At 43.9% G+C, this 13,653-nt stretch overlaps 2 protein-coding genes across 3 annotated transcripts; one reads left to right on the top strand and one right to left on the bottom strand.

The window, feature by feature from the left end:
* Positions 1–343: 343 nt before the first annotated feature.
* On the bottom strand, positions 344–6,924 carry LOC110985614 (uncharacterized). 2 transcript variants are annotated; one of them, XM_022246752.2, is made up of 9 exons: positions 6,837–6,924; positions 5,720–5,981; positions 4,821–5,617; positions 4,349–4,487; positions 3,841–3,952; positions 3,571–3,672; positions 2,742–2,885; positions 1,762–1,895; positions 344–1,417 (listed from the first exon to the last, which is right to left on the bottom strand). In XM_022246752.2, the coding sequence occupies exons 1-9, from the start codon at positions 6,851–6,853 to the stop codon at positions 1,250–1,252; spliced, it is 1,875 nt and encodes a 624-aa protein (XP_022102444.2). In that variant the 5' UTR covers positions 6,854–6,924; the 3' UTR covers positions 344–1,249. The 2 variants fall into 2 exon arrangements, with proteins under 2 accessions (XP_022102444.2, XP_086995503.1); XM_087139377.1 differs by lacking the exon at positions 6,837–6,924 and having other exon boundaries at positions 4,821–5,620; positions 5,720–5,855.
* A 12-nt stretch (positions 6,925–6,936) lies between these two features.
* Positions 6,937–13,278, top strand: rpsa (ribosomal protein SA). The gene is made up of 7 exons (XM_022246756.2): positions 6,937–7,063; positions 8,378–8,547; positions 9,143–9,261; positions 9,786–10,031; positions 10,667–10,795; positions 11,899–12,045; positions 12,679–13,278. Exons 2-7 carry the CDS (start codon positions 8,415–8,417, stop codon positions 12,844–12,846), a joined length of 942 nt encoding a protein of 313 aa, XP_022102448.1. The 5' UTR covers positions 6,937–7,063; positions 8,378–8,414; the 3' UTR covers positions 12,847–13,278.
* The last annotated feature ends 375 nt before the right edge of the window (positions 13,279–13,653 follow it).

The following is a 13,653-nucleotide window of genomic DNA, read 5'->3' as shown; positions in this document are numbered from 1 at the left end:
AAAGGAATAGCTAGGAAAGTAGAATCCACTTTCACGCCATTGTCCAATTGACGAGACAAATGACGAAAACGTTTTATAGGCATTAAAAAAGTTTCCCCTTTTGATGTGGTGTGGGTGTCTTCAGATCTAATAGCAATTGGTAAACGAAGAAAAATTATGAATTTAAAAATAAACAAAAAGCACAAATCTGAGGGGGAACAATAATTTTGCGACAATTTAAATAATCAAGTGCGCATTGCAAGGTCAGTTAATGAAGGTTTGATGAGGGGCGGGGCTGGAACTTGTCAAATTGTGCAATGCAAACTATTGAAGTAGCAAAAAGATCCACACAAATAAACCTGCATAAAAGTCAAATGCTGTTCTTTTATTCCCAAGGTGTTCAGAGATAAGCGTCCGTGTTCAGAAATTGACATCTGCTTAGGATTTGTCTTCAGTTTGACATAACTGAGTATAAAAGAACAGGCTACAGCCAAACTTTTCCCTGGTATTTTGTTGGAATAAATGGGATGTATTTGTACAATTTTTGAGACCAGTGACTGGTACTTTGCAAACGATGCTGGCTCCGGTCCTAGAGTGGAAATATGAAAGTCTTGTCCTTTCCCTACATGCTCACCGCTCCCTTTTAAAAGCAAATGACATCTTTATCTTATACCATCGATTGTTTTTTGCTGTCTCTTCTGTCTCAAACACTCACATTTTCTGAAAAATGTACAAAACTTGCTGAAAAACATCAGATAATAAAACATTGCTGAGTACCAAAATACCATTTTTATAAAAATTTTATTATGGTCATTGTAAAGATATTGTATCCTACCAAGAAATGTTTCATTGACCAAAAACCTGTAAAAAGTTTCAGCATGATTCCTGAGAAAGATGTCCCCTTTGGGGAACTGTCCAGGTACCATCCAAAAATTGTCATCCATCTGGACAGCAGATTTTAAATTTTCCACTTTAAAAAATGTTGTGCACATTTAGTTGAAAAAGATTGTGCACAGTTAGTTGATAATGGTTGTGCACATTTAGTTCACAGTGACTGCGTGGTGTATAACCCATACCCAGTTATTAAAGGTTGTGCAGTTAGGTGAAAATGGTTCTGCATATTTAGTTGATGATGACTGTGCACATTCAGTTGAAAACTGCTTGTGTGTAAAGTGTGCCATGTAAGCTGGTATGATGTATGCCATGCTGCTGGAACTTGATTGAGCCAAATGGCGCCCCCTACAGTTCTTGCACAGAGCCAATAAGCTGGTCAAGCTGTCTCCATTTCACTGGTACTCCCCATACTGTCCCCAACCACAGAAGGGTAGAGTCGCCCTCCATGACACAACAGACCATACAGAGTTCTGTAAAGAGGCACAAAGTTGCTGTCTGATGGATCCAGGTCCACCAAGATGGGCAATATCTCCTCTCCAATCAGCTGTAACAAACAAAAAAACAGGTTAGCACAAAATTTTATAAGAGAAAGTCCAAAGGACTATTTTATCAACAAAAAGGTAACGATTTGCATTACTTGTCACCCATAATTTTTTTTCTTTAAATATTCGGGGAAAACTGTCTTGTGAAGTGTTTCAATTGAACAGAATTAGCCTTTTAGAAGCTTGGCAGACACAATAGGAGGGTGCTATTTGAAGTGGGTAAATTTGAAGCAAACCCAACAGATTTTACCCAAACCAAATAGCGCCCTCCTGTTGAGCCACCCACACTTCTAAAAAGCTAATGGTGGATGAATGAATAACAGAGCTTTCATTGGCAGACGTATACCTTTTCTAGCTGGATCTGAAGAGTCAACCTCTGTACATCATGCTGTAGCGTTGCAAACCTCTGGAGCTCCTTCAAGTTGTTGTACTCAAAGCATCTCTGGCCACGGCTCGTACCGTCCAAGTGCGTTAAGCAACCTAACAAAAGTGAGTGTCAGGGTGACGTGCATGTAAGTAGAGCATCAAATGAAAGAAGTCTAGTCAGATTAATGATGCAGGACCTCCTGTGTCTTCTACACCTACGACCCAGGTTCACATCCAACCTGGTGCATCTTGTGGATTTCAATTGCTGATTTTGTGGGCTAGATTTGTGATTTAGTGATGCAGGACCTCCTGTGTCTTCTACACCTACGACCCAGGTTCACATCCAACCAGGTGCATCTTGTGGATTTCAATTGCTGATTTTGTGGGCTAGTATCTCTGAGGATTTCTTCTCCAAACATAAACCAAAACAGATTAACAACAGCGTTTCTTTAGGTTCACAGGCTTCAAAGCTTTTCAGCCTTTTCATCCAACATTTTGCTGATGACCCTTAACCCTAACCATGCTCAACCCAACAATATCCAACAGCGAGACCTTCCTGTTTGATGTTGTTGATGTGAGCAGGGAACAAAAGGCCTTTTGTTCTAGTTGATGGATGTCGTTGGATTCAGGAGGGCAGTAGCACAGTTAGGGTAGGGGATTAGGGCTAACAAATGTCTTATCAAGTTTCAATGTGTAAGGCAATTGGCTGTGATGGTTTCTGTTTAAATGAAAGAACCAATCACAGCAAGGGTAACGTATACGGCTGCCCACTTTCAAAACTGAGCATGCATGGCAAAACTCAGTATGCAGTGTACAGCGACCACTCGGCAGGAGAGTGGGCATCTCCGTCAACTTAGTAGGCAGGTAGCTGGTATCTCCTGTTTTTGCAGACTTCATTACTGCGAGTCTCTGTCGAGTGGGTTCAGAAAGGTGATGTTTCGAATGACTGACAAAGCATACCGTGGAAATCTCCATGTTGAACAGGAAGGAAGAATGCAGTTGAAGGTGGATGGCAAATGTTCTGATGCACAGCACCACCGGATGAGTCAAGCTGGCTTGCTGGAGGCAGTGCCGGACGGTCCTTGCTGAGAAATCGCTTCTCGCCTGAAATTGGATGGCAAGACGTAAGACCTCATGCCTGTTTTGGAGCACTTTTACCGGTGCCCTCGTCAAGCGTGATCTCCCTGCAAGAACACCCAGTTGCATACTGCATGCGCTCGCCAGTTTCTCATTATTCTTTCGATTGAGTGATTGTCCCCTTTTTGAATACGGATTCAATTGATCGAACAGCCGATTTGCTCGTCCGATCATTCTAATGCAAAAATATTGGCTTAGTGTTGGGCTATTCTCTTTAACCATCTGAAAAGAAGTCTTTTTCCATTATCAAACAATTCAAACAGGAAAAAAAAATGAATAATCAATAAGTTGATCAGTTAACCAAGTAACCAAAAGTACTTGCAAGCCAAATGCTGTGTGACCTTTTACACTACAGCCAATGAGGGACACATGCGCACTGACTGACAGTTAAGAAAACTACTTTGGATGACCCAAAAAGACAATCTTGAAATTGACTGCATCTACTAATCAATGTTTCCGCCCAAACGGCATCTGGACTTCTTTTGGACACCTGGTGGGCAATACTGGATGCCTTGTTTTGTTACATAAATGCAAGTAAAAGAATAAAATCTCAGGAAGCTGAACACCTTTTCTTCACTTTAAGGCGAGTGCAAGCGCCTAGTTTGCAAATGCTGGATGAACTATTAGACTGCTGAACAAATAAGATTCATACCTTCAGCGACATTTTCAAAGTCTGCTTTTATCGTGTCCAATTTCGCCCTTAGGGCTTTTGTTAGGACTAGCAGCCTACATCGGCTATCCCATGATGCTTTGCCTGCATAGCAAAAAGAATACAAATATAAACCCGGAAAACTGATGAAAAAACTGTTTGAAAAAAAAAACCAGTTAAATAAGATACAAAAATTCCAAATCTCCAAAATCCCATCAAATCTTTGAAAAGTTGGAAGTTTGATTGTTACAATGAAATGGTTTCAGCATTTACCGTGCCCCCGAAACTCTGTCAAGGCCGACTTGGCAACATGTATCAGATGTCTGCAGTCTCTCGTTACGTCCTGCACATCTCGGAGTGACAGTGACTGGGACGATTGCTGAAACTGAACAGAAGCTTGAGAGTTGAAGTCCTTTTACTCGTACAATGCATAGGATTAAGTCAGGCCTTGCGCCCGATGGTGCAAACGGCGTCGGGGGTCAGAGGCTATGGTTTGGAGGGTGGGTGGAAAGTTTGGATGGGTAGGGGGCGGAGGGCTGCGGACTCCTTAATGTAGAAAATGGGATAGTGAGGGTAATACACATTGCAACAACTGGCATGTCTTGATCTTGTCTATTCATGAATTTTTGTGTGCCATTGTAAACAATTTTGCATTTGGTCAGTTCACATTACTGACTTGGAGAAATTCTTGATGAGGTGGTTGAATTTCTTGGTGATAAGAACTGGTGAAAAATCTTGAATTCTTTGAAATTAGCCCCCACGCATGATTCTTGATTCACACCTTTGACTCCAGTCGATGCCGAAAGTGCTGGGAATGTGATGACTGCTCATTTGGCGTCATCTCTGACGACAGTCGCTGTTTGAGCCGAGCTATGTCCGACTGCAGCTTCCTCAGTCGGCTTGGCACCCTGAGGTCATGTCTGGAGACACACATTTTTGTCAACAAGAAATAAAGCATTATCTCTGTCGTGTGTTTGATTACACTCTGAACAATGTAGTGAACATTTTTGCCTCAATAAATAATATCAGGAACTATTAATTTGGAAGGTAAAAATCATGCAAACGATTTGACCCCCAACTAAAAAAAACCAGAGCTGTAATGATGACAAGGCGCATCTTGATTTGTGTTAATTTTTGGTTTTAGGGTTGAATGTTGGTCCAAAATTATAATACCCAGGTTTTTATTCAAAGAAAGTATCCGGTTTTTGTATCACCCAAAAATACACAGCACTATTTTGTTCAATTCGGCTTACCCATCCCTCTTTAGCAAGAATGGCCTTGGGCAATCCTCTTGGATCTGCGCTTCTCGATCTCCCGTCCCAGATGAGGTTGCTTGATCTGAAGACATCTCCTTCAGATTCAGGTCAGCCGTTTCCTGGACGAGACTCCCCACTTCAGTTACCGACGTCTCTTGTTTATCCCCCACGGTATCAGGCTTTTTGGACACACCCACAAAATTCTGATTTTTACCTTTTCTGGCTTCAGGTGAATTTAAACTTGGTTCTTCTCTGTTCATTCCAACTGTAGATCTTTTGTTCTTTGTGACAGATGTGGGTTTTCCAACTTTTTCCAACTTTACTACTTTTTTATTTCCCGCACTGGTTGGATTCTTAGTTCTGTTCACTGTTTGAGTAAGTTTCGTTTTGTCAGTAGGCTCTTTCTTGCCGCTGACAAGTTTTGGGTTTGTTATCTTGTTGCCCGAAGTGTTAGCTTTGGGTTTGGCTGCGACGTTTCGGCCGATTTCCGAGGAAGTGGTCGTGAAGCGAGACTTGGCTGAGGATTTGGGGCGGGGGACCTTGGCCCCGTAGGCAGCTCGGGCCTGGGCCGTGCCCGGCCGTGGCTTAGGAGGCAGGTTTGCATCGTCCTTACTGGAAATCCGCGGCTTTGTGTCAGCAAACAGCTTCTGCAAGGTCGAGCGGGAAATGATGGCAAACTCTTGTCCGTCAATGACCTGGCTTGCTGGCTTGGGTGGTAGGTCCACCCCAGTCCTTTGATCACCAGCTGATGCCTCTATAACTTCCTCTTGATGCAGCTCCTCCATGGGGTTGAGCTACTGACCAAACACAACAGCCAAAATTTTACAATGCCCTTCAAAAATTATTTGTGCCACTCTACTTTGCAACGACCATTTTCAACAACTGGATATACTCACCCTTCTTTGCAGCTCTCGGGCCCTCTGGGCCTTGACCAATGCCCGCTCCACCTCAGCCAGAGTCTCTGCCTCTGCTGCTGATGCAGCATCGCCACGGTTACCAACATCACCATCTGCTCCCGGAGGGATGCTGGATCTGGACAGCTTTGCTTTGGGAGGCCAGGGTTTGTGGAGGAGTGGGCGCAAGTCTTGACTGACTCTCTCACAGAGGTCTCTGCTAGTTTCCACACAGAGGCTCACATCGTGAATAAACTGCTCAATCCTACAGCGGTGGTTGCGACAACGAAAATTATTTTCCTGATTAGCCATTGTGCAGTTGGTGATTGGTCACATCATCAAAAACTTTATTACCACTTTGCTGAATGCCAACAGTCAACCCTAAGTACAGTCGATTGGCAAATTACCTTGTTATAACAGGAACATTGTATTATCAGGAATGAAAACAATAAAATACAAAGAACTGGGACCAAAAAATGTCCTTGTTATAAGCAGAATCTTGTATTAATGGTGCTCTCATGAGTTTCGACTGTAACACTTTAGGCCAACCACTGGGAAGAGTTAATACACAGATGCCAGTAATTATTTCCTACAGTGACCAATTTGTATTGGCCTTCAGACGGCAAAAACATGTCCAAAAAGTTCAATTTTGAAGGGAAAAAAACCAAGTCGTTTACTTAGGAAACACTTTTTTTCAGACCAGTCTCAGAGGGTTTGTGGTACGGGGCCTAGGTCAGAAGGTGTCAAGTGGCGTTACTATGTGGAACTCCTTCCCTATCATTTTTTACATTCTGCTAATTCAAACTAAATACACCTTCCATCTTGTGACTCAAAAAACGTGAAAAGCACCTGACCTCTGCACAGGTACAGATTAAAGTTCAGAACTGATGTCTACTTCCAAAGTCAAAGACAAAGTCACTCCCAGCCCCCTCCGCCACGGCTGGCCGGCTGCAGCCATGGAGGAAGGTGTGTCCATGCTGCAGCTGATGCTAGGTAAACAAGCCCAATTCACCCCTAAAATGTATGCACCATTTGAGATATCTTCCTGGTATTGTCACACAGGTGAATTCAGTTTTTAATTATATTTTCCAAAGAAAAACTTTCACAATTTCTATTTTACCGTTGAAACTGTTCCATTATCACGATGACTACATCTACAAAGGTACAAAACTTTACAAAACTGAATGAGCGCTCCACATACTCTAAATAGCCCCCTCTCTAGGCGAGAAAGCATGCGTTCCTTTCAACTGGTACTCGGCGACCGCTTCTTTGACATGGAAAGCAACCATTGAAAAATGTATAGCACAATCCCCCTTTTCCAATAATCTCCCAGTGGCGTTTGCACGTGTGAGTTTTTTCGTGCTTTTTTCTTTCCTATTTTCACATTTCTTCCATCATATCAGTAAATAATTTTAATTCATCTGTATGAACAGGTGTACAATATTTACATTTTGCAGACATGAATGCATCAACCCTGTCAATTCCCGTATTTGATGAAGTTTTTAGTTTAACCTTAAATTTTACTGGGAAATCTCGCCGTACATTCCTACGTAGACGCGGCCTGCGTGTACGATGCAGAGCAAGGGCGCCCTCTAAGATAGGGCGGCAGATGGCATGGCCGTTTTCCAATACTCGACTTCGGCTCAGGCTTCAACTGTTTTTTACTCCCTGATTTTGAGGTTATAAGCGCAATGGCAAGTCTGATAGTGCCACAAAACATCAAGTAAGATGCAAAAGAGCCAAACATTACAGTCTATTCACTTAAATTTAAAAGCTTCAGACCCACAATCGGGATTGTTTTCGGAGACAAGCCTGAGACGGAGACAAAGTTAAGTATTGGAAAACGGCCCATGAATGTGTTGAATCAAGGGGGGACGAACATACATGAAACGTACGGATGAGTGTGACCACAAACTTCTCAGGGAAGAATTCCATACATGAATAGCACTGATTTTTCCCTGCAGTACTTGTATCCCTCATAGTGGCATAAATTAGAATGTGATGACATATAAAGTCAACATTAGTTAGGAAAATAATGAAGCTTTTGTCTTAGGAAAAAACAAACGGGATTTTTCAGACCAGTTCATAGGGTTTGTGCACAGTAGACAGACATGTAGAAGTCTACTCATTCCAACAATTGTAGAATACCTACCACTTGAACATAATCCTTCAAATACCTGGCAATGCCTTAGGAGGAGCCGCCCCTTGGATCCAGTGAGAACAAAAAATTTTAAGCCCAGCATATGTCCCATTTGTTGTGGCTACACAGCTTTGGGGTAGTGTTTAACAAAAAAATTTGGTCCTGAATGGACCACCGCATTGCTGGCTGCGTGAGTACAGAGTCGGAATGTATTGAGAAGGGCATGTTACGTGTGGATAGACAATCAACAGTTGGTCTGTAACCGACTGTGATGTACGATGCTTGGGTGGCAGGGTATTCTACAATTGTTCCGGTAATTCCCTTGAAGAGGCAGTCAGTCAGCTGCCTTACTATATGACAGATCTATCACAGACCTCTTGGTCCCGAAAACGTCCAAATTTGTCTGACTTGCCTGTCATGGGGGCGCACGCTTGGTCACCCTCTACGGGTTATCTTGCATTTCACCGTTTTACTAACAGCACTGCTTTCACTTTCATCAATTCGTCCCTGGTGTCTTGCAGGTTGATTCCCATCACTTCATACCGACTCAACAGCAGAATGTCGGGAGGTTCGGAGGTCCTGACCCTCAAGGAGGACGACGTGACCAAGTTCTTGGCCTGCGGCACCCACCTTGGGGCCAACAATGTGGACTTTCAGATGCAGCAGTATGTCTACAAGGTCAAGGCTGACGGTAAGAGACTGTCGCTGGAATGGGTGTGGCATAAGGTATCGAAAACTGATGCGGAAAAGTAAGGACACCCAGTCACTGTTTAATTGGTTCATCTCTTCATTTGGCTTTGGTGTAACTATGGGGAGAGGGTACAAAGCCCTAGTGGAAGTCAGTGCCCCTCCCCACAAGTGTCTCCATGACATTTTGTAACGTTCACAACCTGTGTACAAGCCAAAGTGTGTTAGTTCAGAACCCACTTGTAAAAAAGAAAAAACCTGAGCTGCCTAAATGCCCATTGGAAATATCGCCCTGGTTAGGCTTCCGGCGGAGCACTTGGCATGATCTGTCTTTAACTCCTCTGTGAGCCTTTTGCCATTCATTTCTAATTCACGGTTGTGAAAGATTGTTTTCTAAAACAAAAGTAAAGGTCCAAGGTCTCTTACAGGATTGACCAACATTGTAGCCTGATTGACCGATGCAGCAAATCATCTTATCCCACTCAACATCGTTAAATTCTCGTAGAGTGTGCTATTTTATCACAACTTTGAATTCATTTGAGCACTGAGCACTCATGGTATTAACATTGAAATTCCCTCAATTCCATCGACCCCCTCAGGAACTTACATCATCAACCTGCGTAAGACCTGGGAAAAGTTGATGCTAGCTGCTCGCTGTATTGTGGCCATCGAGAACCCAGCTGATGTCTGTGTCATCTCGGCCCGTCCATATGGACAGGTGAGTGAAACATTTGTATTCCTAAACAACTATAATGGCTATGATATCCCTTTTATGTACTCCTGCTCACACAAAGACCCTCAGCCCAAATCCAGCGCCCGATTTCCTGGAGGCTCTATACGTGGAAGAAATGGGTCACCAAAGATGCAAGGCTTTGAGAAACTAAACAGTTTTGTTACTGCAAACAAAACCCAAGAATCGGCTTGGCGTAGTGGTTCTTTCCTGACCATTCACCTCTGCGGACTGGCCTCAAAGTCTCTCGAGATCTGTATGTGGATTTTATTTCCAGTCCCTATCTGACTCCTGAGGTTTTTACCCAGAGTATTCTTCAGGGCTTTCCTCCCACCTCTTGAAATTGCTTCTCTTTGTCTCCTCTCTTCAATTTTCTTTTCAGGCCTGTGAGTTACAGTGCCTAGGACGGTTATGAAGAATCCTTTAGTTTTATGACCAGAAAGGCTTTTGAAATGATGACAGTTTGGCGAGGTTTAAATTATTTTTTTTTTCTTTATTCCTTTCTCCAACAGCGTGCCATCCTGAAGTTCTCAAGCCACACCGGGGCCACGCCCATCGCGGGCCGCTTCACCCCGGGCACCTTCACCAACCAGATCCAGGCGGCCTTCCGGGAGCCCCGCCTGCTGGTGGTGACCGACCCCAGGACTGACCACCAGCCGGTCAAGGAGGCTTCCTACGTCAACATCCCCGTCATCGCTCTGTGCAACACCGACTCCCCACTGCGGTTCATCGACATCGCCATCCCCTGCAACAACAAGGTGAGGACGGGGGTGGGGTAAGGAGGCGACCGGCTCGACAGCAATGTCGTCAAATCCAGTACAAGCATACTTGTAATAGAAGTCCATCAGAAGTCATGCAGTCTTTTCCTAGTAATGACCACAACAAGCATACTTGTAATAGGATAGGTCCATGAGAAGTCATGTAGTCTTTTCCTAGTAATGACCACAACAAGCATACTTGTCATAGGATAGGTCCATGAGAAGTCATGCAGTCTTTTCCAAGTAATGACCACAACACTAAAAGCCTGCATCACGGTGAATTAAAATTTCCAAGATTTGTACATTTATGAAGAACGCCTTGGCATGAATACCACTTTGCCAAAAGATTGGTGGTTGTGTGTCTGAGATCTTTGGGGAGGAATTTTCCCCCCGGCATAAGAAGGTCACCATAAGGCGAGGCTTTTAAGTTTACTGCACGTGTGTGTTGTGCGACAAAACACTAATAGCCTTTGCCACTTGAAGTTCCACAATGAAATGACCACAGTTCTTGTACTTGATTCATTTGTATAACCTTGCATTTCAAAATTTTTTTTGGAGGCTGTGGCTAGGTGACTTTGTGTTGTATTGCAGTGGGTAACGACTCACAACCATTGTACATGTATTATATGTGACAGGGTGCCCAGTCCATTGGCCTGATGTGGTACCTTCTGGCCCGGGAAGTCCTGCGGCTGCGGGGAACCATCAGCCGTGACATTCCCTGGGACATCATGGTGGATCTCTACTTCTACAGGGATCCAGAGGAGGTGAGGATATTGGGAAGTGAGACGTGAGGGGGCCATCCAAAGCTTGTGATCACCTTTGGCTTTGACTGATTTTATCTCTCCCAGGAGTTCGTAGATCAATACAGAACTCTTGCATTGCAAGAAGAATATTAAGCTGCTTTTCCAAATATGGAAAGATTTTTCTTCTTTAGCTCGAATGTTATAGGCTAGGCCCACGAGCGTTTTCATTGGCAAAGATAGAGCCTAAGATTTGGGGAGGCCCCCATTTTTTAGCCAGTTAACCCTCCCGTAGTTTTACAGCACAGATATGCACAAGTGCCCATGGTCACTCTCTTGCATGTTGGTGCAGTGCACAACACGACACAGCTGTGCTTCTTTTAGGTGTTTACCAAGTGACCCAAAGAGTGACTTCAGCATAGGAGGGTTAATGTCAGATTTTCTTACCCCCAAAAGGTGCTTGGGGGCGGGGTTTTTACCAGCAAATTCTTCAACCTTGCAATTGCGCTTTGACCCGACCAAGCGGGACGCGTTAATATGTCCACTGCGGAAATGAAAAAGGAACTCTTAAATGAGTAGACACGTCCTCCGTGGAACAAATAAGGAAAAACGTGCGTGTTTACACGTCATCCAGTATCAAGTGGTTAGTGTTGTTAAAGGTTAGGGCAAGGTTGGGCGGAAACTGTAGTTTGACAGCCAATCAGTTGCTCCTATAATTTCCTACCAATCTGCATGTGCAGTGCCATCCCACTTGATTGGCCATTGTCCAACTTATTTTTCGATGTCCCATTGTCTCCCACATTTTGCCGTCGGTGTACTCTCGTGTAGGGTTCATGGTCTCTGCTATCTCATACATCCATTTTCATGCTAGCAGTTCTCTCTGTACTTCAACTTCCAAAAGGCCTGTTGGTAACCAGCGATGTGACCATGTCCCAGGGCACGGTTCAAAGTAGTCCGACCATCCATTCTTATGTCATCAGTCAGACTGTACTTAAATGCAGTCGTTGCTGCAACTTGCCCAAAGCTACAGTACCAGTACTATGAAAACATTGTCCATCCTTTTCCGCAACAAAAGATAAATTTCTCATCACACAGCTCATCTTGTGTTTGTCAATGTTCGTTTTCAGGCCGAGAAGGAGGAGCAGGAGGCTCGAGAGAAGGCGCAGGCCAAGGAGGAGCCGCAGGCCCCCTACCAGGAGCAGTGGGGCGGAGAGGTACCGGCCATACCAGCGGCCGTGCCACAAGACCAGACAGGTGGCGTCAAGGTTACCGACGTGAGTAGCAGACTGTGGCCAGGTGCCAAAATGACAGTGATGGCTTTGAAAGGTCAAGTCAGTTCAAGTAAAAGAATATTTGAAAAAGCTTCTTTGATTACAGGAAGTAAAAGACACAGGTTGAAAGGAAGTTATTGTGGGGCATTAGTGTTGGGCATATCCATTCTGCAGCTTGTACGTTTAGATGTAACACATCAAAAGATGCTTTTACATGTATAATGAAATTTTTGTTTTTGAATTGAATTTTTTTCTTTTTTTATTTCATTTCTCTTCACCTCCAAGTACTGAATTTCATTTTATAGCCCTAACAGTCCCAAATCCTCTGATTTCAATGTGATTTTACACATACACTAGGGGTTAGGGTTAATTGAAAACTGAATGGCTTCACACCTGTATTTTTGTGTTCTCAGCAAATGTCTCTGCCACACTGCATCATTTGGCAAGTTCAATGAGCAATTATTAGTCGGCTGCTGGTCGATTTTTCCCTGGTAATCTGTACATATGTAATCTACTAGGTAAAGCAGTCAGCTGTTGAGTGAAGGTCGCTGATCGAGCTCAGCCGTTCATTTAGGCCCAGATGACATTCTAACCTGGGAAATCTCTTCCATCGTCTCTCTCCCTCCTCTTCCACAGTGGGCGGCCGAGTCCATGACGGTGCCCGGAGTGGCCATGCAGTCCAGCTACCCGACGGACGACTGGGCTGCCGCCCCAGACCCCACGGCCAGCAAGGACTGGTCTGCCTCCTCGGCAGCCCCCAATGCTGGTGACTGGGGCGGTTCTGGCAACCAGGACTGGAACTAGACTGGACCGAAGCCATCTACTGCCAAGACCCTCCTTCCCTTCTCTTACACCTGGAGTTTTCTTTCTTTTCCAGTGAGCACAGGCTAGAAACCAAGCATTCAGTGACATACACAATCCCCTAGACGACAAAGATACTTGGAGTCAAGTAAAGGGCGTAGTTACAGTCCAAAAAGGAAAATCAAAACCAGAATAAGAACCGTTTCACAAATGAACAACATAACCCAAGCCTGATATTTTTCTTTCAACGTCAGATACATTATAAGAAGATGTGCAAGAAATTATGAAATTTGGGAAGGGGAGATGGGTTTGCAAGGCTAGTTAGATACTGGTCACGTTCTCCTTAAGGGGTTGACGTTGGGATTGAGGTTCTTGTCAAGAGCACTTGATGTTCTGTACTGGAAGTAAATAAAGTTGAAATGAAACCTATAAAAACAGTAGCCGTGTCTTACTTACTTTTGTGTCAGAAATGTATGTTTGATAGAAAAGTCAAAGCTGGATCTTTTAGTTCAGAATTGAAAGAACGGAATACTTTAGAATGGGACTATGAACAGGCCATTAAGTAGGTGGTTCTTTAAATGTTCAAATTCCACGAAAGCCATTTCAAATCAGTCGGGAGTATGGGCGTGGCTAGGAAGGAGCATAGTTCTCTCCGGATAATACACTCAACTGCAGACTCTGTGTTTGTGGGAGGGGGTGATACTCGGTATTTTCATAGGAACTTCATACCCTTTGTCTTTATTTTTCAATGTTTCAATGGATTTTTAAAATTGTCCTCGCTTATTTGAGGAAAAGCTCCCTTTGTACCCA

The sequence above is a fragment of the Acanthaster planci genome, linkage group LG07 (assembly GCF_054643075.1).
Source record: "Acanthaster planci isolate LZ-2023a linkage group LG07, COTS_SCS, whole genome shotgun sequence".
NCBI classification, from domain to species: Eukaryota; Metazoa; Echinodermata; class Asteroidea; order Valvatida; family Acanthasteridae; genus Acanthaster; species Acanthaster planci.
The sequence above is the reverse complement of the archived record's forward strand: the minus strand, read 5'-3'. Positions and strand labels throughout refer to the sequence as shown.